Here is a 24,263-nt window from a genome sequence, read left to right as displayed (position 1 = left end):
TCAAATTTTTTCAAACTTGATTGGTTGTTAGAAAGTGGCTATATGTAGAGATCATTCAAGTTTCATGATGATTGGTCAATGGTAAGCCTGTCAAAAGCCTGCTAAATGCTGATTGGCTGATGGCAACCATATACTTCAATTAATCAAATTGTCCTTATGGATTCACTTATAGTCTGGCCACCAGATGGTATCTGGAAAGTTTCAGCCTGATCGGATGTACGGATGCTGAGAAACAGCCATGTAGCATTAACTCCGCCCCCTAATGACATATGCGCACAAAAATTGAACGGCTATCTCAGAATCTTCTCCCAAATTTGTCTGTCAAGTTTGAAATTTTTTGGCTGAAGGGTTGTCGAGAAGGGTTATCCAGAAGGGTTCATTTGCATATGGCAGCCATGTTGTTTAGAAAAGTCAAAATGTTTTTGATAATTATTGACCTTCAGGCTCTTCTGAATTTTTTGACACCAATTACATGGGGATTGGGTGAAAATTGTAGGACTAGTTCGCAAAAGTAGTTTTCGCATATTATGCAAATTAGCTCAAAAACTAAGTGGGCGGAGCTAAACGGTCCAAATGGCGAAGTTGTTTGGTTGGACCCAAGGAACTAGGAAAAAAATATGGCTTGTCTGACTGATTCCTTGCGCCTGAGTAGCGGGAGGGACTACTACCTATTGACCAAGTTTCAAGTCTCTAGGACTTACGGTTTGGGCTGTGCGTTCCGTTTCAGGGAAGAAAAAGAATAGGAAGAAAAATCTTGACAATTACAATAGGGTTCAATGCATTGCATGCTTGAACCCTAAAAATCTTGACAATTACAATAGGGTTCAATGCATTGCATGCTTGAACCCTAAAAAACTTTGACAATTCCAATAGGGTTCAATGCACTGCATGCTTGAACCCTAATAATAAGAAAAATCTTGACAATTTCAATAGGGTTCTACGCACTGCGTGCTTGAACCCTAATAAGAAGAAGAAAAATCAGAGCAAAAACAATACGGTCCCACGCACTGCGTGCTTGGACCCTAAAAATCTTGACAATTCCAATAGGGTTCAAGCACGCAAAAAAACGGAAAACAGCAACCATTACTTCATGTACGAGAACTTTTACTTGACTTATGTTACAAGACCTCAGATAGAGAACCTCACAGTGCGCAATTAAATGAATGGGGAAATTGAAAGTTTAGTACCTGGAGGAAGCAGCAGATCTGTTTGGTGAGCTCCAACAAGCCATCCTCTCCCTGGTGCAGGGCTCTGCTGATGGCCACGGTCAGCCACTCACGGATGGTCTGTGCATTACCCTGGTAGAAGAGCTCAGTTGGGGAACAGCTCTGGCCTTGCAGGTTGTGGAGCACTGACTGGGCAAGCAAGATGGAGCTTGAGCTGATGGAGCCATCTACGGTAGAGAGAAGGATGGAAAACAAATTAGTTTTAAATGCAAAGAAAATTATATTCATGCCGTCTTCCGATATTGATTTTAACACTTTAAATACCACTATCCTGTCGAAATCCAGCAATGAACGCAAGGACCATGGCATATGGATGGACAGTAAATGTATATGTAAATATTATATTAGTAAGATAGTTAATAAATTAGGTCAGATTGCTGATTCAAAATATGTTTCCCAATGCATAAAAGGAAAAGGATTTGCCTCAAAACTTTACATTCAATCTATCAACCAGCTTTGAGATTCAACACTAGTGACTCTCAGAAACTCATCATTGCACACTGTATGAAAAGGATAGCTGGCTACAGTAGTATGTAGTATGACAGGAAACACCCTGGCTTCTGTTTTTTTTATAAGGCATTCTCCAGCCATATGCCATCTTATATTACATTTACACTCTTGGTAATTAATGGAAATTATTATACTTGTTCTAGTTTTACTGAACCATGAAAATCTTTTAGCTACAGTGCATTAGTGAGCTGGAATTAATTACAGGATACTCTAAACCTACACTGACTGGTGTCACTTGACCATTTTAAACTTATTATTCATTAACACTTGTATTCAACTTGAATTCTTATCTTATTGTTGTTTCTATTTTTCTTTATTAGTTGATTAAATTCCAATTTTATTTTTCAATTCCTGTTCTTTGATTATATTTTATATTATGCTCAGCTATACTGTGAATGATGGTCATATGCCAATATTTTGTTCCTTTTCTTTAATAATAAAAAAAGACATCTCTATGACATTATTCTTACAGCCCAACCTCCTAAACCTCTAAAGCTGTATTAAAACATCTACAAGGCCTTTACCTTGCATAGTTAAAAGCTGTTATTCATCAAATTAATCTTAAAAGGGTGCATAATAAATAATTAAAATAAGTCAGCAGCAGGCAGTGGATGTCTAAATTTGGAGAAGGCATCATCTTAGAAATTCACTCTTCTTCTGTACCCTAAAGGCTGTCGAGGAGCACTGCAATGACCCAAAAACAGATGATACAATTAAAGCTTGGAGAACAGTGCAATGCATCGAAAGGAGACCTAAATTAACTTCTATTTTCACTCTGATTGCTGGCAACCCAGATTTCTAGCCAGCCATTCTAGATTCGAACAATGGGCATTTAAGGAACTGTGATTTGACTGATAATTGATAATGCTGTTCTAATTATTTTTAACCAAACAGTGAAAAAATGCTAGATTTAGAAATAGTGACAAGTCGATACCTTTTTTTAGACCGAGGAACCATTTTTTAGTGGCCACTGATACGTAATCCGGTACCATACTGAGTAAACTACTTAGAATTAACTACTTGGTAGTGTAAATGAGTGCAATGCACCTTAAAACAGCTTAATCAGTACAATCTATCAGATTTTAAAGGGGGCCTATTATGCTCATTTTCAATGTTCATAATTTTATTTTTGGGGTCGACTAGATTTACATGCTTCAATGTTTCAAAAATACACCATTTTTCACATACTGCACATCTCTATTTACCCTCTCTCTGAAATGCTCTGTTAGCGCTCCTGTGTCTTTAAGCCCTGCCTCCTGATGAGCTCAGTGTGCTCTGACTGGACACCTGGCCCAATTCCAAAAACACCTGCCAGCTCAGGAATGACCTGAAATCTCCAGCTTCTTTCTCCCAGTCCACTGTTCTTTTTTCCCACCCTGTATCTCTCATTTCCACCCCCTGTTCATCTCACCATCAATAAGTAAGATATCAACAGGCTCTTACGAACACAAAAATGAGAAAATCTCTGGGGCCATATTTAGTCACACCATCCACCCTAAAGCTGTGACCAACAAAACACTGAAACTAGTGAAGCATCAACACCATTTTTTTCCTTCTGATACAGATACTGATACCGATACCTGATCTTTAAGTACCGGCCGATACAGAGTGCCCTTAGCAATACTAACTTTATCTAACCCAACTAGCTGTCTTCTGTGTCACAAACAATAATACTAAGCTTGACAGAATGGCATTTACTCACTGGATTATATACTGAACATTATATAGATAGACCTGTGGTGTGTTCATATAAGCACACAGCAGCTTCTCTGTCTCTGCAAAAATGAATGTTTCACATCTGAATTTCTCAAGTCATTTGTCTCATACATGTGTCAGAGGCACACCGCAGGCGATGTGAATGGACACACTAGCCTGGCTAATAAGGCTAGTGTGATAAGTCACATGCTTTGGAAGTTTTGTACGAGACCATTAATGGATTTGAGAATATTCACCCTGAGGCTGTTTTTTTCGTGGTTGGGGATTTTAACAGGGCAAACTTGAAGGTTCTGCCCAAATACTACCAGCACATTAAATTTCCCACCCGAGGAGAACAGACTCTTGACCACTGCTACACCGCAATCAAGGACAGTTACAAACCCCTCCCCCGCCCTGCCTTTGGCAAAGCTGATCACACCTCTATTCTTCTCCTGCCTGCATACAAACAAAGACTTAAACAGGCAAAACCAGTTCTCAGATCAGTCTATCAATGGAGTGAGGAGGCCATCTTCACACTTCAGGACTGCTTTGAATCCACAGACTGGAAGATGTTCCGTGATGCGGCTGGCACAGACATCAATGAATACACTGACTCCATCACTAGCTACATCAATAAATGCACTGAAGACATTGTACCAAAAATCAATGTCAGAACTTTTCCCAACCAGAAACCCTGGATCAATGCTGAGGTTCGAGCCAAACTACGAGTTCGGGCTGCTGCCTACAACTCTGGAGACCCGACTAGCTACAAGAAGGCCAGATATGACCTTCAGAGGACCATCAGGCTGGCCAAAAGGAGCTACAGGGACAGACTGGAATCCAACTATCTTGGCTCTGATCTCAGATGTATGTGGAGTGACCTACGCATCATCACTGACTACAAAGAAGGTGGGATCTGTGATAGGGGCTCTTCCTCCTCACTTGCAGATGAACTTAATGCTCATTATGCTCGTTTTGAGGCTACCAACACCTCACCTGCTGGGAAACTAGCCATTCCCCTGTCTGAGGTGGTGAGATCCTTCAGGGCAGTTAACCCACGCAAGGCACACGGTCCTCAGCCGTGTACTTAAAGTATGTGCCAACCAGCTGGCTGAGGTTTTCACTGACGTCTTTAACCTCTCCTTAAGACTGTCAGTGATTCCCAAGTGCTTTAAGGAAACCACAATTGTTCCAGTACCCAAGAAATCGTCTGTCACCTGCCTGAATGACTACTGCCCTGTTGCACTCACATCAACAGTTATGAAGTGCTTCGAGCGGCTGATCAAAGCCCACATCTGCTCAACACTTCCAGCCACCATGGACCCTGACCAATTTGCATACCGCTCCAACAGATCCACAGACGACGCCATTGCACTAACAATACACACTGCTCTCACGCACCTGGACAGAAAGAACACATATGTAAGAATGCTGTTCATAGATTACAGCTCAGCATTCAACACAATCATCCCTGCCAAACTCATTCCTAAGCTCACAGACTTGGGTTTGAACTCTCATCTCTGCAACTGGATACTGGACTTCCTGACGAGCAGACCCCAAGTGGTGAAAGTTGGTAACGGCTTCTCTTCTACACTGAGCACAGGGGCTCCACAGGGATGTGTGCTTAGCCCCCTCCTTTACTCCCTGTATACACATGACTGTGTAGCCAAACACACGTCTAACATCATCTTCAAGTTTGCTGATGACAATACCATCCTAGGCCTCATTACTGATGGAGATGAAACAGCCTACAGAGACGAGGTCAGTGCTCTGTCAGAGTGGTGCCATGACAGCAATCTCTGTCTCAACATCAGCAAAACAAAGGAGATGATCGTGGACTACAGGAAGCGGCAGAGGGGTGGTCACTCTCCCCTGTTCATCAATGGAGCCGAAGTGGAGAGAGTCAGCAGTGTGAAGTTTCTCGGCATACACCTCACTGATGACCTCACCTGGTCCCTCCACACCAACACTATTGTGAGATCTGCCCGTCAGCGTCTCTTCTTCCTGCGCAGGCTCAGGAAGTTTGGTCTGCCTCCTCAGATCCTCACCAACTTCTACAGATGCACCACAGAGAGCATCCTCACAGGGTGCATCACTGTCTGGTACAGCAGCTGCACTGCCTGTGACCGCAAGGCCCTTAAAGGAGTGGTGAGGACGGCAGAAGCCATCATAGGCAACAGACTACCAGCCTTACAGGACATCTACTAGTCCCGCTGCCTCAGGAAGACCAAAAGGATCCGGTCAGACAGCAGCCACCCAGCACACAGCCTGTTCACCATCTTGCCATCAGGTAGGAGATTTTGTAGCATACATGCTAGGACAACCCGGTTAATGAACAGTTTCCATCCACAGGCTGTCAGGCTTCTGAACAAGCTGTGAAGCTGTGGGTCCTTCACCAACTACCATTTCACTCAGTCTTTTTGTCAGTATTATTATTACATCATATCATCTCTGCTATGGACAATAACACCTTAATTAACACTAAGCCACTTTAAGAACAATAACACTAAATCACTTAAGTCACTTTAAAATGTATATTGCCTGTATATTTGTGTACATTTCTCTATATTTGTGTATATTTTATCAGTATGTTCTCTATATTTTGTGTATATTTAATATATTTCAGTTTGTTTTTCTTGTAATTTTATTTTTACTTATTTACTTCTGTAGAGTGATTGTCTGAGCCTCACCACAAGCATTTCAATGCATAAATGTCCTGACATGTTGTGCAAATGACAAATAAACTTGAAACTTGAAACTTGCAAAAATTCCCACATTCATCCAGGAGAGCACTTGTTAAGTCAGACACTGATGTTGGACGAAAGGGCCTGGGTCACGATGTCCGTCCTAGTTCATTCAAAGGGTGTTCGAAGGGGTTGAGGTCAGGGCTTTGTCTAGGCAAGTTCTTCCACACCAAACTCACCCAACCATGCCTTTATGGAGGTTGCTTTGTGCACTGGGGCACAGTCATGCTGGAACAGTAAAGGGCCTTCCCAAACTGTTCCCACGAAGCTGAAAGCAAACAATTGCCCAAAATGTCTTGGTATGCTTGAACATTAAGATTTCCCTTCACTGGATCTAAGGGGCCTAGGCCAACCCCTGAAAAACAACCCTATAGCATTATCCCTCCTCCACCAAAATTTACAGTTCAGACAATGCAGTCAGGCAGGTAAGGCTCTCCTGGCATTCACCAAACTCACTCGTCCACCAGACTGCCAGATAGAGAAGCGTGATTCATCACTCCACAGAATACATTTCCAATGCTCCAGAGTCCAGTGGCGGCATGCTTTACACCACTCGACGCTTGGCATTGTGCTTGGTGATGTAAGGCTTCCATGCAGCTGCTCGGAAGCTCCTGGCACACAGTTTTTGTGTTGATGTTAATGGCAAAGGGGGTTTGGAAGTCTGCAGTTAGCAGAGTGTTAGATACTTTTATGCACTATGCGCCTTTCACTATGTGACTGTGGAATATCTAGGCAGGAAGAAATTTTGCTCTTTAGAATGATGCATTCTTTCACAAATGTTGGTAAGGGCAGACTGCATTGCTAGGTGCTTGATTTTATACGTCTGTGGCAGTAGGACGGAATGAAACACCTGAATTCAATGATTAAGAGGTGTGTTCAAATACTTTTGTCTATATACTGTATGTGTAGGATGACATCAGGGACAGCACAAAAGAAAAGAACAACTTGTAGTTGGGGAAGAGCATTGCAATTTCAAATAATACACAGATATATGGGTCTTACTTACCTTAGTTTTCATTCTCCCGATGTAATTTTTCCCAAGAGTGCTGAGAAATAATAATTCTGGAGGGTACTATATAGGTCGAATATGTGTGTGTGCGCGTGTGTGATAACAATTCACTTTGTAACCATTAGACGATTGTTACGTGTGAAAAACAGGTACAATTTTACTTGTGTTATTGCTAATTTTTCTTTTACCTGGCAGAGGTGGAGCCAGCAGTTGATTAGACAGGAGCTGCAGGTGTTCGAGGGTGATGTCACGTACAGCAGGGATGTGGAAGAGACGTGTGAAGGTGTGAGGGCTCTTAGGCGCAAAGATATTGAGCAACGCCATGCGACAGTACAGACGCGCCAAGGCACTCTCACAACGCAGTAGCTCCCTGAAACACATGCATAGCTGAACAGAGTCCACTAAAGTGTGCTTCACAGAAATGTGGAACAAAAAGTTTAACACACAGCCAGACAAATTAAAGCAATATATAAACTAGAGGAATTATAAAAAAAAATCCAATTTATTAAAAACTTTTTTTCTGTGAAACACATGCTTCATCACATGCCTGGGGAAACTGCAGTTAAAAGTACTCATGTATTGAAAAGCATCACTACTTGCAAAATTCAAAGAAGTATGGAGCGCAAAAAAAGTCAGGGGACTTCAAAGATTACATGCACTCTGTTATTAACAGGTCTTATCAGAAAAATACTATAACTGCTGCAGCACAGCTGCAATAGAAGTTCACTGAGTGTTCCAAAAAAATTGTCTTGTTCTATGCCCTTTGGAGGCCTTTCTGGAAGTATTTTGATTTATTTTCTCAAAAGATTTAAATTTGATTTAAAAATGGAATGGAATTGGAATATGCAGGCGTGTGTGATATATATATATATATATATATGTGTGTGTGAAATAAAAATGGATTTTTGTCTTCAACCTGTGAACCTGAATGTTGCTGCTGTCCAGAGATACTAGGCCATTGGCTGCAGTTCTGCGGGATCCTGTTGGTGGGCGCTCCAGCATCTCAATAGGGTACCAGTACCTGACCAATACACCCTCACTTCGTAGATATGTCTCCACCTGGACCAACTCATTTACCTGGACACACAAAATATGGCATAAATCCAAGAATTGCATGCTGTGTTAGGTATTAGTAGAACCTGTTCTTTCTCTTGCAATTCCTAATATTAACATTTAGCTAGATGCCATGCACGAATCATGACACTAAAGAGGAACCTTGACACTGTAAACAGTTTTCCCCAGTACATGCTTTTTCCTCAGAACTGAGAAGTCCTACAAATTAATAAACTGTAAAATTTCTATAGAGCTGAAACTTACATAGAATTCAGATTTACAGAAACCTTAACATGTGAATTACCTGTACATCTGATTCTCCAAGGTCACTCAATAATGGAAATTTACTCAAACCATTACTTGCTATTTTTTGGCATAATGTTATTTTGAGCCAAACCAGTATATTTAGAAATGTCTGTAGGTGTAATTATGCAGTCTGGAGAGAACTAAAATTATTATTATTATTTTTTTTTTGGACAAAATGGCCAAGCCACAAATTAAATAAATGGATGTTATCTTACAATAATATTTTACCACTAGAAACAACAACAACAAAAAACAATAAGTCAAAGGTGAAGTAGTTAACTAGCTTAGAAGACATCAAGCTAATCCAGACAACATGAATTATAATATGCAAACAATTAGGTCCTCTGTAAGCATAACAAATGAATCTGTAGTTCATATTTAAAAGGTTGCTCAGCCAAGGTTGGTACCCAGACAACATGAATTACAATACGCTAAATAACAACATGAGCACTCATTCATTTTTAACTTGCTCAATTAAGTATTTTCTTCAACAGGCAGATTTGTTTCTTTTTCCTTCAATATTGAGCATTGAGCAATATCTCCTCCGTTCCTCTTTAAGCTCAAAAGTTGCCTAAAAGAACCATCATCTGTAGATCTGAAAGATGAATCATTTTTAGATCAAACTGAAGGAGTGCAATTTTCAAATTGCAAGAGCTGAAACTGAAACAACAGCTGAAGCTGAAACATTATAAACAAGTTTCACAAGTAGAGAAATGTAACCTAATAACACTGAGATGGTGAACTCCCTAAAGATAAGACAGCCCAATCAGAAGCAACCAAACATCAAACACCTATACAGCATAACCACAACTAACTGGCAATCTAGCACACTACATTCAGCATTCAAGCTTCAAGCCAGAAAAAGTGGTCTTTTCTTCAAAAAAGTTGGCCTGGACATTAATGTATTAAAAAAAAGAATGCAGTAACAATGGCAGACAGAATATTTTTCTCAAAATTATTCAGCCCTAGTCATCAGAAAAAGGTTATACAGACAACTTACAGAGTCAACGTCAAGCACCACTCCATGAAGGCCAAAGGTTTTGAGCATGCCTCGGATCGCAAACTTGGGTAAGGCTGTTCCTCCTGTGCTGCTACCAGTGTTGTTGCTGTCAGGGCAGCGTATAACCACGGTCAGTCCTGAGAGGATTCATAGCAGAGAATGGAGACCTTATAAGCCCAGGACCAGGTCTGAACAGGATTACCACTCTTTGAAGAAAAATAATATTTCTTTCTAAAACTCTTTCTAAAAGTTAAAGCCTTAATTGTGCAAAGACATCTACAAATACACATACAGGGAATGACATCCAGACCCATGAAAGCAGAATGCAAGTCTCAAAAAAAAAATTAAAACTGTAAAAGACAAATGGTGGACACATGAAAAATGTGATATTATACAGTGAGGGGAAACAAGTATTTAGATACTTTTACTTACTTAATATACATCCAATGCATATATCCATATTAAAATTTACCAATATAATGCCCTGTGATAAAGTATACATTCATAAGTCTAAACAAAGGGGTTTAAAAAACAAAACTGACTAAAGTAATCAGACATATATAAATATTTTTTTAAATTGCATCTGGTATCATAAAAGATGTAGCCTTTGGTTGGGAAGATTTAATGCAAAAAGTAGCAATCATGGTGAAGGTGAAGGAGCTTTCTAAACGTCTCAGGGAAGGCATTATTAAATACACCCAAACAGAAAAAAAATAGCAAAGACGTTAAACATCCCTATCATAAAAAACAGGTGACCCAAGCATGACTGAGCAGAGTACTTCACAACCTAGACCATCTGTGTTCATGGTAAGTTGATGATTGTCATGTGAAATACATGACTTAAATAACAATAAAAAAATTCCCCTATACTTCTCCTCTAAGCCTAAACAAGCCTGGAAACATTTATGTTACTGGGGCATTACAAGTCATTGAAGGAAAAATTAATAAAACGATGACCTGAGACATATTACAGGAGAAACTGAACCTGGGAAAAAATTGTTTTAACAAGACGATGACTACAGACATACCGTTAAAATAACTCAAGATTGTTTTTAAAAAGAAAGTGAGGGTGCTTGCATGGCCAAGTAAATCTGCTCGTTTGAATCCCACTGAAAATTTAGATTAGTAGTAGTAGTAGTATGGTAACAATAATGACAATAATCATAAAAACAAAGCAATAGCATTCAGAATTTCATGATAATCACTGTAATTATTTATGCTTGCTGGTCATGAAAAGAAAAAAAGGTGTATATTTAATTATGAGTAGCTGTTAAACTATACAAACTCATCTCCAGCAAGATAGCTGATAATGAAATAGAATAGAAATATGTTACACTTAAGTCTGTTCCAGGCAGAGGTGGAGTTAATTTCTTAATTTCAGAATTAGAAAATCAAAAACTATTTTTTTTTCCAAAGATGCCTAAACAAAGATGCCTAAACATACAACTGTATATATGCCTCCCCTATCAAAAAAATCTCTTGTTCTTTACGGCATACATGAAGTGTAATACTACGAGTAATTAAATTATGTTAACACTATTTAACACTATCACTCATCTAGAGTGGCTAAATATAATACCGATAATGCACTGTAGCCTGTGAAATGACTAACAGATGTACCTAGTGCATGGAACGAAAACATTTGAATAATACAAATCTCTATTATTTTGTTTCTAAAACAAGTACTCACTAAGATATATGAGCCCAGTCAAGACATCTTTTTGTATGAAATTTAAATAATAAATTGATTCCATATTTTTTTTTTTTGTATTTTTTCCCCAATTTCTCCCCAGTTTAGTTGTCTCCATTTCCACCCACTAGTTAGGACTCCCCAGTCACACGATACTACCAGCGCTAGGAGGGCAAAGGCTAACACAGGCTTCCCCGAGACCTGAAGCGCAGCCGCATCTTTTCGAACTGCCCCTCACGCAACGTCACTGGACAGCCGAATGTGCTCGGAGGATATCGAACGCCAATAGTGCCAAAATGCCTCAAGATTTTTCACCTACAGGCGGCAGAAGAAATACTTGTACAGATGGACATAATGTGTGTATGCTCAAAATATTTCCGCGTGCAGACAGCCAAGCATGATCGTATACAGACGCAACATTTTGACATCAGTACATGTGATTTTTTTCATCATGTGCAGGAGAAATTCATTTTCTTGTAATAGTGGCAGGATTTTACATGTCTCAACGTCGTTTTAAAACTGCAAATTTAAAAATTATCTACGCTATTTCCCAAAGTGTGCTGATGAATGTATTACATCTCCACATACAGGATGTAAGACCTCTTAAACTGACACAGTCACCGTCTTCTGAGATGGCCTCTGGCAGATAAGTGGAGTCTTCTCTCTTTTTAAGAATATTTTAATAGACTCTAAACAAAGCTTTGCTTTTGAAATTTAAGATACCTGATGTTTTCTGCATCTGTTTTTTCACTGATGAAAAGAGACCATTAGAACCATTAGGATTAAAAATTGATGGTTTTGCTTTCTAATGGGAATTAGCTTAAAGGTTACCATTGGAGACCACTAGTTTTCTGTAGGGCACCTATGGATCCCATTAGGAAACCTACAAATACATCTGGAGTCTGAACACCTGTTAAACCAGTAGAGTCCTTGACACTGTGATATCAACCCATCAGGAAAACACTAAATGTAGTTATGTTATAACTGAAGTTTGGGAGGGAGGAACACGGCTGAAATCCCTCGATCTTCCAATCCAACACTCTATAAATTCACATCCTCACCTTCCGTTCCTGTGATGAAGTGTTCGTAATCCCCACCGCCACCCCATCTCCTCCCTGTTCCTCAGTCCTACATCAGTCCTACATCAGTCCCACTACAGCTATGAGGGGGGATCTGGCCTTCTAGTTACACGCTGAAGCTGCTCAGAACTCCAGCTCAAGTTCCCAGAGATCTCCCCCCTCTCTCAGTCAGTCTTCCCTCATACTACCACCACATGTTAAAGGAATGGTCTGAACTCACAAAATACTGATAGAGACTACTGGACACTACCAGGAACCAACAGAAAGTTTTAATGGTTTCTGTAACTTTAATGGCTTCTGTGACTTTGATCCAAAGTAAAATCTAAGAGTAGCTTACTACACAAGTCTAATTCCAAAACGAAATATATTTATTTTAATGATTATGGATTTTATAATTATTAGATAAGTAGTTCATGTTGATCAGATTTTTGTGCAGGCCTAAGTACACACACAATAACTATTGTTTACACATTTCCTACATATTTAGGTGTACATTTAAAAACAAAAATAAATAATGATAATGGACAGAATAATCTCAGTAATGGATGAACTGAAATTGTGGCATCAAAGAGTTTTGAAATTCTGTGTGAATACAATATTTCATATGTTAATTATACTCATTATAAACACAGGCTATGGCCGCTTATTTTATTCACCCTCTTTACACTCTAGGAATCCATTGTGCTGCTTAGACACTTACTATTTTAATATGCTGTTGCATGTGAAAGACTCTTTGTATTACACACCAGCACATTTGTGCCTTGTTATATAATTTGTTTACTGTGCTGTTACATGTTGCCCCAAGACCTTGGAGAAAGCTATTTCATCCAACTGCACACCTGTATATGGCTGGAATGACAATAAAGATTAACCTGACCTGATATCCTACAAACTCAATTCCAAAAAAGCTGGGACAGTATGTGAAATGCCATTAAAAACTGCAGTGATCAGTAAATTGTTTGGCCTGTATTAAAAATTGAAAACAGTACCAAAAATGATATTTGATGTTTTGTCTTGTACTGTTTTTCATTGTGTTTTTAGTCTTAAATTACTCCTGTTCCAACTTTTTTAGAACACGCTGCAAGCATCTTTCAGAATGAACATATATTTACAAAAGTAATAAAGGTGATAACAAAAAATATTACATAGCTCATCTTTGTACTGTTTTTATTCAAATAAATCAAAGTAGATTTATAAATTGCTTTTTATTTGCGTTTCAAATACTGTCCCAACCTAGTTTTCGGAATGGGGTTTGTATTTTAATAGATATAACAGAACACTCAAAACATGGAATTATATTTATAAAAAATAACATTTTCTTCATATTCTGAGCTTTTAAACATGAAATGCTCAGTGTAAGCTCATTGTGCTTTCTGCTTAGTTAATGCGGTAGTGTTTCCCAACCCTTCTCCTGCAGTATCCAGGCCTGCACAGTTCAGTGTTTTCCCTGCTCTAACACACATAGGGGCAATTTAGCATGTCCAATTGGCCTGACTGCATGTCTTTGGACTGCAGATAGAAACCGATGCACATGGGGAGAACATGCAAACTCCACACAGAAAGGATCCTGGTCACCTAGACAGGGAATGGAACCCTGGCCGTTTTTGCTGTGAGGCGGCGCTACCCACTGCACCATGTGCCCAGAACCACAGCTCTATGTTATGAAATGTATCCATTAGTGCATATATACACTGACCAGCCACTTCCTTGTTTTTACACTCATTGTCCATTTTATCAGCTCCACTGACCATACAGTTTTACTTTGTAGTTCTACAGTTACAGACCGTACAGCAGGTATTATTTGGGTGGTGGATCATTCTCAACACTGCAGTGACACTGACGTGGTTGTGGCGTGTTAGTGTGTGTTACATGTGGATCAGACACAGCAGTGCATGGTGTGTCCTGAGTAAGATTATATTAATAAATTACCAGTGCAAAACCCAGCAACTAATACTAATTCTTTACTAATTTTAGTATAGACACTTGAGACAAAATGTCTGAAATCTACTGATTTTGTCTACACCTGGTACAAAACGTGTTGCAAGTAGTTCAAAGACGTATATTTTTCCTCATAATGTCACTTTTCTTAAAGATTCATGTGTCCATAGAATGATATCAATAAATTGCCAGTGCAAAACTGTATTACTCAGCAATACTACTGATTTTGTCTATTTACCTAGATCAAAATGTGGTGCTAGTAGTTCAGTGACCTATTTTGCTTCATAATGCCAATTTTCTTACAGATTAATGTTTCCTGAGTAAGATTATGTTAATAAAGTAACAGCAAAACAGTATTTCTCAGCCACACCAGTTGTGAGTATGGGCATTAGTCAAACAGTCAGAAATCCACTGTTTTTTTTTCTATTCTGATATGGTGCCAGTGCTCCAAGGCCTACATTTTCAAAATTTTACTTTTCTTAAAGAACTGTGTGCTCTGAATAAGATCATATTAATGAAGGCCGAAAACTGTGTTTCCTAAGAACAACAGTTTAAGTAAAATCCCTTCTTCCAAAACATCAGAAACCCTTTGTTTTTTTTGGTCTAATATAGACCAAAATTGCATGCATGCAAAATAAATAAATAAATAAATAAATAAAAATAAACAGCATTGCTAAAATGCTTTCATTCTTCAACAACTTTTTTGGCTTAAGGCTTGAACCAAACAGATCAAGTCTGCAGTTAGCAATTGTATTTGTAAATTTGTATAGCTCATTTCACTGAGCTCTGGTCATGCGACAATGATGCGTTGACCATGTGTGAAATAGGTGGTTCACGTGATCATAACATTTCACTTAACTCCTATGTATTATCACGCACAGATTATGTATCACCACGTACACAGGTATGTCACAGTCCATCGACACTGCGTTGTAACAAGTACCTCATGAATATGGAATACCATACGTTGCATCTGTCAGGTGTTGTCACACTCTCTTATTAAAATGCAGATGTATTCATGTACAGCTTTACTGATTGGATGGAAGATGTCAAAATGTGTAAGCACAGAATTTTTAAATTATTTTCATTTTTAGGTGATTGCTCATTAGGCGTTTTGGCACTACTGGCTTTCCATAGGAGGAGAGCGCCAACCGCCAGTTCTATTACGTCAACTAACAGACGCCTGCGCTGACTAACATCGCGCTGAGTGATTGGGAGAAGGGGGGCGCCATGCTACCCACCCAGAGAGTGAGGCCAATTGTGCTCTCTTGGACACCAGGCCACAGATGGCTGTAGCATCACCAGGGATCGAACTCGCGATCTCCTGATGATAGGGGCAACGCTTAGACGGTTGCACCACTCGTGGTGTAACTGGTTTTAATCAGTGGGTATAAACAGAATTTTTGATATAAAATAAATTTTCCAGAAATGTACACAGAACATTAATAATTAATATGAGCAGCCGTATACGCATTTAAACAGAATTTCTTGTTTATTCACAATGACATTTTAAAACATAATTACTCAGAGGTCGAAGATGATTTGTGAAACCCATCTTGACCTTCCCTATTTGATTTTGACATTTTGATTGATTTATTTTTTTAGACAAAAAACAGTGCAGCAGAACCCACCCTCTGGCCCCGTCCATGATCTCCATCCCAGAGAGGGAGAGAGTGAATGAGTGTGTTTCCATGTCCAGTTGTGGGTGTTTGTAGGTACCTTTGCGGACTTTGTCAATAGTAAATTTATTAGCTTCGTCCTTGATGTCCTCAATAGTGGGGAGGTAAAGATCACGGGGAATGCCACCATTCTCTTCATACAGGAACTCCACTGTTTGTCGTGCAATGTCCACCATTCCTGCCAGTCAATATACAAATATGAAGACATATCATCAGTCATGAGTGGAACACCGTCCTGCAATCTACTCTCATAAAAATTTGCATTCTGGGCTATGAAACTTTAAATACCTCTTTCATATCAAGCCTTATAGGCAAAGAAACAATTACTGCGAAGTGCACCACAACTAAACCCACATTAACTGACTTCATGATGAATGGATAATTCTCACCAAGCTGAAGGGCTCCCTTGATCTGGTCCAGTCCTGATTTCCTTTCGGCTTCATTCCTGAAGCGGCGGCGGATAGTAGGGAATACTTTGGTTTCCCATGCTTTCACCAGCAAAGCATAGTGATCCTCCTACAAAGAGACAGAGTTGGAGGTAAAATTAAAGGCTGGGGACAGGCAGATTAAAATAAATGCATGTGGCACTTTTTCTTACCCTTGGCACATCATCATCATCCTCATCATCACTTTCATCATCAGCAATGGGTGGAGGGTGTGGGTCAGGCCCAGAGGTTACCATATTTTCATAGCTTAGTTCAACTTTGTAGGAGCAGGAAGCATCGCTGTTATATTCTATGAACCAGAGTGGACAGGAGAAAGTATGACTTATTCATGCTTAGTAGGTAAAGAACTTTTTACTTTATTTGCACACTACACAGAACCTAGGAGTAAGACTCTCAAGACCTAATTCCTGCAAAGAAAATATATCCCCCTCTTGCAGCATATCAGGGGCAGGCAGGGAAAGGAAAAGTTAACAACAGCATAAATATTTGTGTCAGTGTCTGAACTGTAAAATTAGTTGGTATGCTCTTGGGACAATACAGCAAGAAAATTGCAGTCTCTGACAGATGAATTACAGCAGAGCAGGACTACATCATCATAAACAGTATTATGACATTGCTTTGTATCTCTCATTGACACTCTAATATCTAGGAGAGTAGCAAGCCTTACGTTGTTGAGCAGTAGCAACAGCAGCAATGCGACAAGGAGGCCCATGGGAGCCAGAGTCAGATGCCACACTAGCACCAGCGTCGTTGTCACTGTCTGAGGCCATGGCAAATGGCAGGGCTTCAAAGTTTGCACTGATCTCCTCTGAGAGGTCCATGCACAGATCGGCTGCATTCCTATGAGCCTGCCCTTCCGCATAGGCAAACGACCGGCATCCAAAATTAGCACGGATTTTTGTGTTCTAGAGATGTCAACATACACAAAGAAAGTGATTAGTAAATATGTGGGGCCTAGAAATTGATTTAAAAGTCAGATAAACTGCATTCTAGTATCTACACATAAACAACAATTAGTTCATGTTCCTTTGTTATGTAATTCAACATTGAACTTGCAAAAACTCACAGCACTCAAAGTCATTTAAAGGGCCTATATGAATATTGAATCTTGCTTGCTTTTTTGAAGAAAAAGCGTTTAATGCAGTAAACATTCTTGAAGTTTTACCAGTCCATACAGTCTATATATGAAAACTGGCAAAAGTCTATTTTGAATTCATTGTTTTTGTGGTGTCACATTATTGGTGTTAAATTGCTCACCTTCTTCTGAATGTGGACAAGGGGCCACATGCCGCCAGCCACATCCTCCAAGTAGGGGCTAAGACGCTGGCCGCAGTAGGTGAAGTATACCCTACCTTTAGGAGCCTGCCCCGGCGGAGGTGGCGTTCCCTCCAAACGCTCCCAGCCTATTCCAGCAACATCTCCTGCATAGGCCAGATTGTTACAAATGAGATTAGATGTAACTTACTCTTTGACAGTGTGCCATGGTTAGAATGTGTGAATACACACAGAGTATAGGTAGAAAGACAGACACAGTGGTTCTTAAGATGAAAGCAGAAAAAAATCCCAACTCACCAGGAAGCAGAGCTACATCTAGTCTCACGCTCTTCCACTGAAGCAAACTGGAGCCATTATAATGTACAGCCCTCCCATTACTAAGAAAAAAGGGCAACAGAGGGAGGAGGGGGAGAGAGAGACAGAGAGAAGGAGGGAGTCAGAAAACATGAAGTTTAGGATAAGATAAAGAGGAACCTAGCGTGGGAACAAAGGATGGGTGGTCAGCAGTCAGCGAGAGCCAACCAAAAGATACAAGAAAAAATCTAGTGAATAAAATAACTACTTGTGAAAGAGACAGGTCCCAACAGGATTGGTCCATGCGCCATCTCTCTTTTCTGCTTCTGTGGCAAAGCCAAAAGACACAATTGGGCCACTGTCATCCTCAGAGTCTCCGTAGGACAAAATCTCTATTTCCCAGTAAAATGATGGAGCCTGACAAAGGGACAGGGACAAAATGGAAAGAAAAAGTAAAATTACAAAATGTCATATAATACCATTTCCAAAAAAGGCGTTGTGCAGAATGTAAATAAAAACAGGATGCAATGATGTGCAAATCATGTAAACCATATATTTAAGGGAAAAATACTACAAAGACAACATATCAAATGTTGAAACAGAGAAATTTCATTGTTTTTAAAAAATAATGTGTCCATTTTGAATTTGATTCCAAGTTCCAAAAAAGTTGGGATGGGGGCAAGTTTACCACTGTGTTTCATCACCTTTTCTTTTAACAAGTCAAGTCAAGTCAAATTTATTTGTATAGCGCTTTTTACAACTGATGTTGTCACAAAGCAGCTTCACAGAAATCCATTAAGGACAAAGTTTTAACATGAAACTCTGTAAGCATTTGGGAACTGAGAAGACTGACAGCTGTAGTTTTGAAAGTGACGTTTTTACATTCTTGCTTTATAAGGATTTCAGCCTGAACAGTTCAGGGTCTCCTTTGTCATATTTTTCATTTCATAATGCACCAAATGTTATCAGTGGGTGACAGGTCTGGACTGCAGCCAGGTCTGTTTAGTACCCGGACTCTTTTAATACGGAGCAATGCTGCTGTAATACATGCAGAATGTGGTTTGGTATTGTCTTGCTGAAATAAGCAAGGCCTTCCCTGAAAAAGATGTCATCTGGATGGCAGCGTATGTTGGAACATGTATCTGTAAGATTTCTGTATCAATATTCTATCCCCTGTGTACCCTGCATCACATTTATTATCTACCTCAGACTCACTAACTGCACAGAAATGTGTACAACAGCACATATTATAGTTTTATTTCATAACTTATTACTGTACATCTGTGCATTGGAAATAGTGCAATAGCAGTGCATATTGTGTGTATGTGTATATATTTAGAGTCAGTGTTTATATATTTCTTTTTTCTTCTTATATATTTTTTGTATTTAAATTCTACAAGGGGGCTATGCACCTAAGATTTTCACTCACCTTGCAACTGTGTCAATGTGATGTGACAATAAACGTGATTTGATCTGATATATTGTGCAGCATTAATAGTGCCTTCACAGATGTGCATGTCACCCATGCCATGTGAATTAATGTACCCTTATACTGGCTTTTGAACTGTGCACTGATAACAAGCTGGGTGGTCTTTAGCCTGGAGGACACAGCCCATATAATGATTTCCACTACAGAATCATGTCTGTTTTTAATGCAGTGCCGCCTGAGGGCCCAAAGATCATGGTCAGTAAATACTGGTTTTTGGCCTTGTTCCTTGTATACAGAGATTTCTCCAGATTTGCTGAATCTTTTAATGATATTATGTACCAGAAATGATGAAAAGCAAAAGTTCTTTGCTATTTTACATTGAGAAACGTTATTCTTGAATTGTTGCACTATTTGCTTGCGTAGTCTTTCAGAGAGTGGTGAACCCCTCCCCATCTTTACTTCTGAAAGAATCAGCCTTTCCAGGATGCTCTTTTATACCCAATCATGTTATTGACCCGTTGCCAATTAACCACCAGGTGTTTTTTTAGCATTACACAACTGTCCAACTTTTTTGGAACGTGTTGTTGGCATCACATTCAAAATGGCATATATTCTTAAAAAAATAAAATTTGTCAGTTTCAACATTTGATATGTTGTCTTTGTACTATTTTCAATTAAATAGAGGGTTTAAATGATTTGCACATCATTGCATTTTGTTTTTATCTACATTTTGCACAGCATCCCAACTTTTTTGGAAATGGGGTCGTATATACAAAAAATATTAGTTTTCAGAATGGATGGCAGAATCATTTGACGTACAGCCTGACCTGTACAGGAACTGGTGAAGTGGCGTAGATGAAAGTGCCTCTAGGCAGCCCACCACCAGCGCTGGGGTCCGCAAGAAAGGTCACAGAGGTCAAATGGGATGAGAACATACAGGCACGGACAGGTGGGAAGACACGTGATGGACACCATGTAATCTCCTTTGGCTGAAAGAAATGTCACAAGAGAAATTCTAACTGAAATACACTGACTGAAAAATAGTGGTTTTTTAATAAACCTATACAGCAGACTTGAAATCTGCAGATCCAGTATACAGCAAACCTAACCTTGTAATTAAAGAATATCATGACTACCAGAATAGAAAAGCATGGGGCAGAAGTGTCAATCAAGTATGAAGTTCAAAATTCACACTGAACACACTGAGGCTCCCTATGCACAGAACTTATCAGAAAAAACATGACATTATCACCACCAAATGAAGTCACTCACCTGTCTTCTGTCGGTCTGGAGAGGAGGAGGAGGGGGGCGGGCGCAGTCACGATACAACATTCTCAATCTTTCACACTGAGCTTCGACTACACCCAGTCGCTCACCTATACACACACACACACACACACACACACACACTACTGAACAACTAATCTTGCCAGTGTTTTTTTTTCTGAAACTGGTAAAACAAGCGATAACCCCTGTGTGTTCAGTCTGGGACCACCACATACTAACAAAGTCACAATCACTATGTTGCAAAATAACAGAAGACATCCTCTAATTTCCTTTGTGCACATTAATTACTCTTGCATTTTATTACTTCTAACTGCACAATAAAACATACGCTGCATGGTCAAAGTTATGTGGACACTCAAATATCATGGTTGTCTGACATGCTCCACTCTTTTGGCCATAAACATGGCTGTGGGGATTTGCTTCCATTTAGTTACAAGACAATGAGTAAAGTCGGGCAAAAAGGCTAGCTTGCATTTGCTTTTCTAATTCATCCAAACGTTGTTCCATGGGGGTTAAGTCTTTGTGCAAGCTGGAGAAGTTCTTCTTCACAAAACTCCGCAAACCATTTATTCATGGACCTCACTTTGTGCAGGGAGGCATCACCAAGAAGCAATAGTAACAAAACTGATGCTACAAGGTTTGGAAACACAAATATATAATTTGGCCAGAAGTGCCCAAACCTATATCATTAGTGTCACACAAAACCTTGTGTGATTATGAGCTAGCGACCTTTTCTGCACACAAGCTCACGAGATTTTTTATAACAATTTAGTGATTATATTCCATAAATGGCAGTGCTAATAAAGAATGGTTTACAGTTAATTAGCTATATCTGAATTGTTAAGGGAAGACCTACAAACTATGTAAAACAAATCTTGTGCGGGTAGACTAAAATGGTCAACTGGGCAATAGTTAATGTCAAACTCTGCCATTTTTCCTACTTCACCAGACATAATAGTTGGCACTGTGCATCTGGGTAAGTAGTGTTGCCACACATTTGATTAAAGTTTGTGCTCAGGTCAAGTATGAAGAAACAGTGAGCAACACAAGTGCAAGTGGGGGTGGAGCTAAAGGGCGTGTCTATAACAGACTGACAGAAGCTACATGTAAATACAGATGAAAATTCACTCTCAGAAATCAAGCATTATAGTGCACTTGTGTTAGCGACTTTATGTCAGCAATTATTTTTATTTTTTACATTCAGGTTACCTATAGACAAATTAAAAAAAATAAATTGAAAGGAAGATAAGAAAAAATAATATCCCATAAATTATGATCAAATCACTGGTTTGCTAACCTGTTTTACATTCCCATGTCTTGTACAGACTGACTACACTTACCAGGGCTGCACTCCTGTGCCACCAGATTAAGAACCTCCACTGCAGCAGGGCATTGCTGGATAAACTCTTCACAGAACGAACTGTCCTCCAGCAGCTGAGCCATCACTAGACATGCTCTGCAACATACATTACATTATATACACGAAATACATTTATGTAAAAACATTCAATTGTGACAATAAGACAGGAACAAATGTTAAAGTTCAGATTTTTATAATAGTTACTTTCTGACCTAGTTCTGATCTCAGCCAGCAGGCGCACAGCAGCCATGATGGGGCTAGAGCCATCTCCAGAGGCTGGTAGGGCGGTGTGGATGGAGAGACTGCCCTCTTGTGGCAGCAGCATGGACTGTACTGCCTGCACCACCTTCTCAGTGATGGAAAGCTTATAGAGTGGCAATGCCTGAAATAGAATGGAACATGAGCAAGGGTAGCAGTGATCTGCAGACTTAGGATCAATGTGTACAGACAAACAGGGTATGCATTGACGTCACTTTCCCACCAAAATACCCCCCTCAGTTGGACTGAGTGGCAATACATTCTGTAACATGGCTGCATTTATTAGGGGAAATAGCAAAACCAAGAATGTAACAACTGATTATATGCTTAAACGAAAGGCAGTAAGCTAAGCAAAGCATACAAAAGACTTAATGCTTGTTTGTACTTTGAGCTGCGATTTGTTGGTGGACACCAAAGGATATTCTGGTTGTATGTGGATAGCGTTGTTCAAATATTTGTATTTTATTACAACTTTAATTTCGAGAAATGTAAGCTAGCTCGGCCTACTTTATTCGTAGTTAACGCTGCCACTCAGTAACGTTATATATCCGTGCAGGTAAAACACAGTCAAAGAATTAATGACCGCCGAATGAAACCTTGGATAGCTGCAGAGAAGACAGAGGGACAGTTTTGTCAGTCCATTGCACATGTATGACAGGACTTAGAGAAACATATTTACATGCAGCAGTTATGAGTGAGGATGCATGATGACACACCATGACCTTCATAGCCATGTCAGTGGGGATGCATTTGTTTTTCTTTTGTTTAGCTTTTGGCAGCCTGTAAAAAGATAGCTCAGAATTCTTGCTGAATCTATTTGTATGCACAACAGCTCTTTTCCATTTTAGATGTTTTTGTGTTTTTGCAGTTTTCACATTGAACGCTAATGGTCTTTCTGCCACTCAGTGGGCATAACTGCAGCGACTTCTGCCAATTGTGACATCACATGCATACCCTCTATAATGTATCACCGAAGATTACATTATAAAATAAGAAAACCAAGAGATATTTCCCAAATTTTCATGTAGAAATGGTGAGAATAATATGAATGCAAATAATTTCAGTAAATTAAAGGTGTTAAATGACCCAAAAAATTAGGACTGAAATGAAACAAAGCTTATTAAGAATCTTACCTCTGAGCGGGGTGTGCAGAGGCGTGAGAGGGGTACAGTCAAGGTGTCAGAGGCCTGACATGCGTGACGATATTCACAAGAAGGGAACTTGACTGTGGCAATGCCTTCTTGTTCATTAATGGACATAACCACTCCATCACTTCCCAGCACCCCTTTACCTACCACCTACAAAAACAGGTTGATGCAAGAGTCAGGACAATCCAGAAAATTAACACAAAGTAAAATGAAAACTGGAAGCCAGGAATAGCTACTGAGCCTTGCGTTTTTTTGGGCAATTTGACATGCTACACTTTAGTCTAACCTGGACCTCTGAACCAATCTTGATATTCTCCCTGAAGCCACCCAGGGCGCACAAGGCTGCCACGGCCTGTCGGCTGATTGCTTGTAGTTTAGCCAGCTTTCTTCCACTGCTGCTGCCACTCTCTAAAATGTTCTCTGCATATTTTCCAAGCTGAGGTATGTACATCAAGGCCCGGGACAGTACCTGTTACATGTGAAAGAGCAAAGATAAGAGAGGAAGAGCAAAAAATATGAGTAAATAAAAGAGGGTCAGAAACAGACAGTTTTTAAAATGCAAATTTATGTGCAGGACAACATGCTTAATAATACAAAGCAATAAAATAACTAATTTAATATGGAAGCCTTACTATAGCTGAATTTTTTGGGCTCCATATGAAAATTCAATAATAATGTTCTGATTTGTCATTTGTTATACTAGCAGCATTGTAAGGGGGTTTAGAATGTTTGATTTCTGACACAGATGTTATGTACAGGACTGTCCACTTGTCCCATTTAAATTATGGAAGCATATTAATACAAAATTATAAAAATGTAATATATAAAATTCTTAAA

General features: G+C 39.4%; 1 protein-coding gene across 10 annotated transcripts in view; it reads right to left on the bottom strand.

Moving 5' to 3' along the window:
• The window catches only part of LOC118827025 (probable E3 ubiquitin-protein ligase HECTD4), a 171,767-nt gene that overhangs the window by 44,341 nt on the left and 103,163 nt on the right, over window positions 1-24,263 (bottom strand). For all 10 annotated transcript variants that reach the window (XM_036598209.1, XM_036598214.1, XM_036598211.1 and 7 more), the window contains 17 exons: window positions 23,713-23,895; window positions 23,412-23,576; window positions 22,233-22,402; window positions 22,001-22,116; window positions 20,646-20,749; window positions 20,201-20,362; window positions 18,213-18,361; window positions 17,948-18,027; window positions 17,633-17,796; window positions 17,043-17,280; window positions 16,528-16,664; window positions 16,319-16,445; window positions 15,970-16,107; window positions 9,544-9,680; window positions 8,101-8,261; window positions 7,373-7,554; window positions 1,188-1,393 (listed from right to left, as the gene is read on the bottom strand). In XM_036598209.1, coding sequence (XP_036454102.1) covers window positions 1,188-1,393; window positions 7,373-7,554; window positions 8,101-8,261; window positions 9,544-9,680; window positions 15,970-16,107; window positions 16,319-16,445; window positions 16,528-16,664; window positions 17,043-17,280; window positions 17,633-17,796; window positions 17,948-18,027; window positions 18,213-18,361; window positions 20,201-20,362; window positions 20,646-20,749; window positions 22,001-22,116; window positions 22,233-22,402; window positions 23,412-23,576; window positions 23,713-23,895 — 2,619 coding nt within the window. The remainder of the gene's footprint in view (window positions 1-1,187; window positions 1,394-7,372; window positions 7,555-8,100; window positions 8,262-9,543; window positions 9,681-15,969; window positions 16,108-16,318; window positions 16,446-16,527; window positions 16,665-17,042; window positions 17,281-17,632; window positions 17,797-17,947; window positions 18,028-18,212; window positions 18,362-20,200; window positions 20,363-20,645; window positions 20,750-22,000; window positions 22,117-22,232; window positions 22,403-23,411; window positions 23,577-23,712; window positions 23,896-24,263) is intronic.

This window comes from Colossoma macropomum, unplaced genomic scaffold (genome assembly GCF_904425465.1).
Source record: "Colossoma macropomum unplaced genomic scaffold, Colossoma_macropomum, whole genome shotgun sequence".
Classification (NCBI taxonomy): Eukaryota; Metazoa; Chordata; class Actinopteri; order Characiformes; family Serrasalmidae; genus Colossoma; species Colossoma macropomum.
This window is presented reverse-complemented; position numbering and strand designations above follow the sequence as displayed.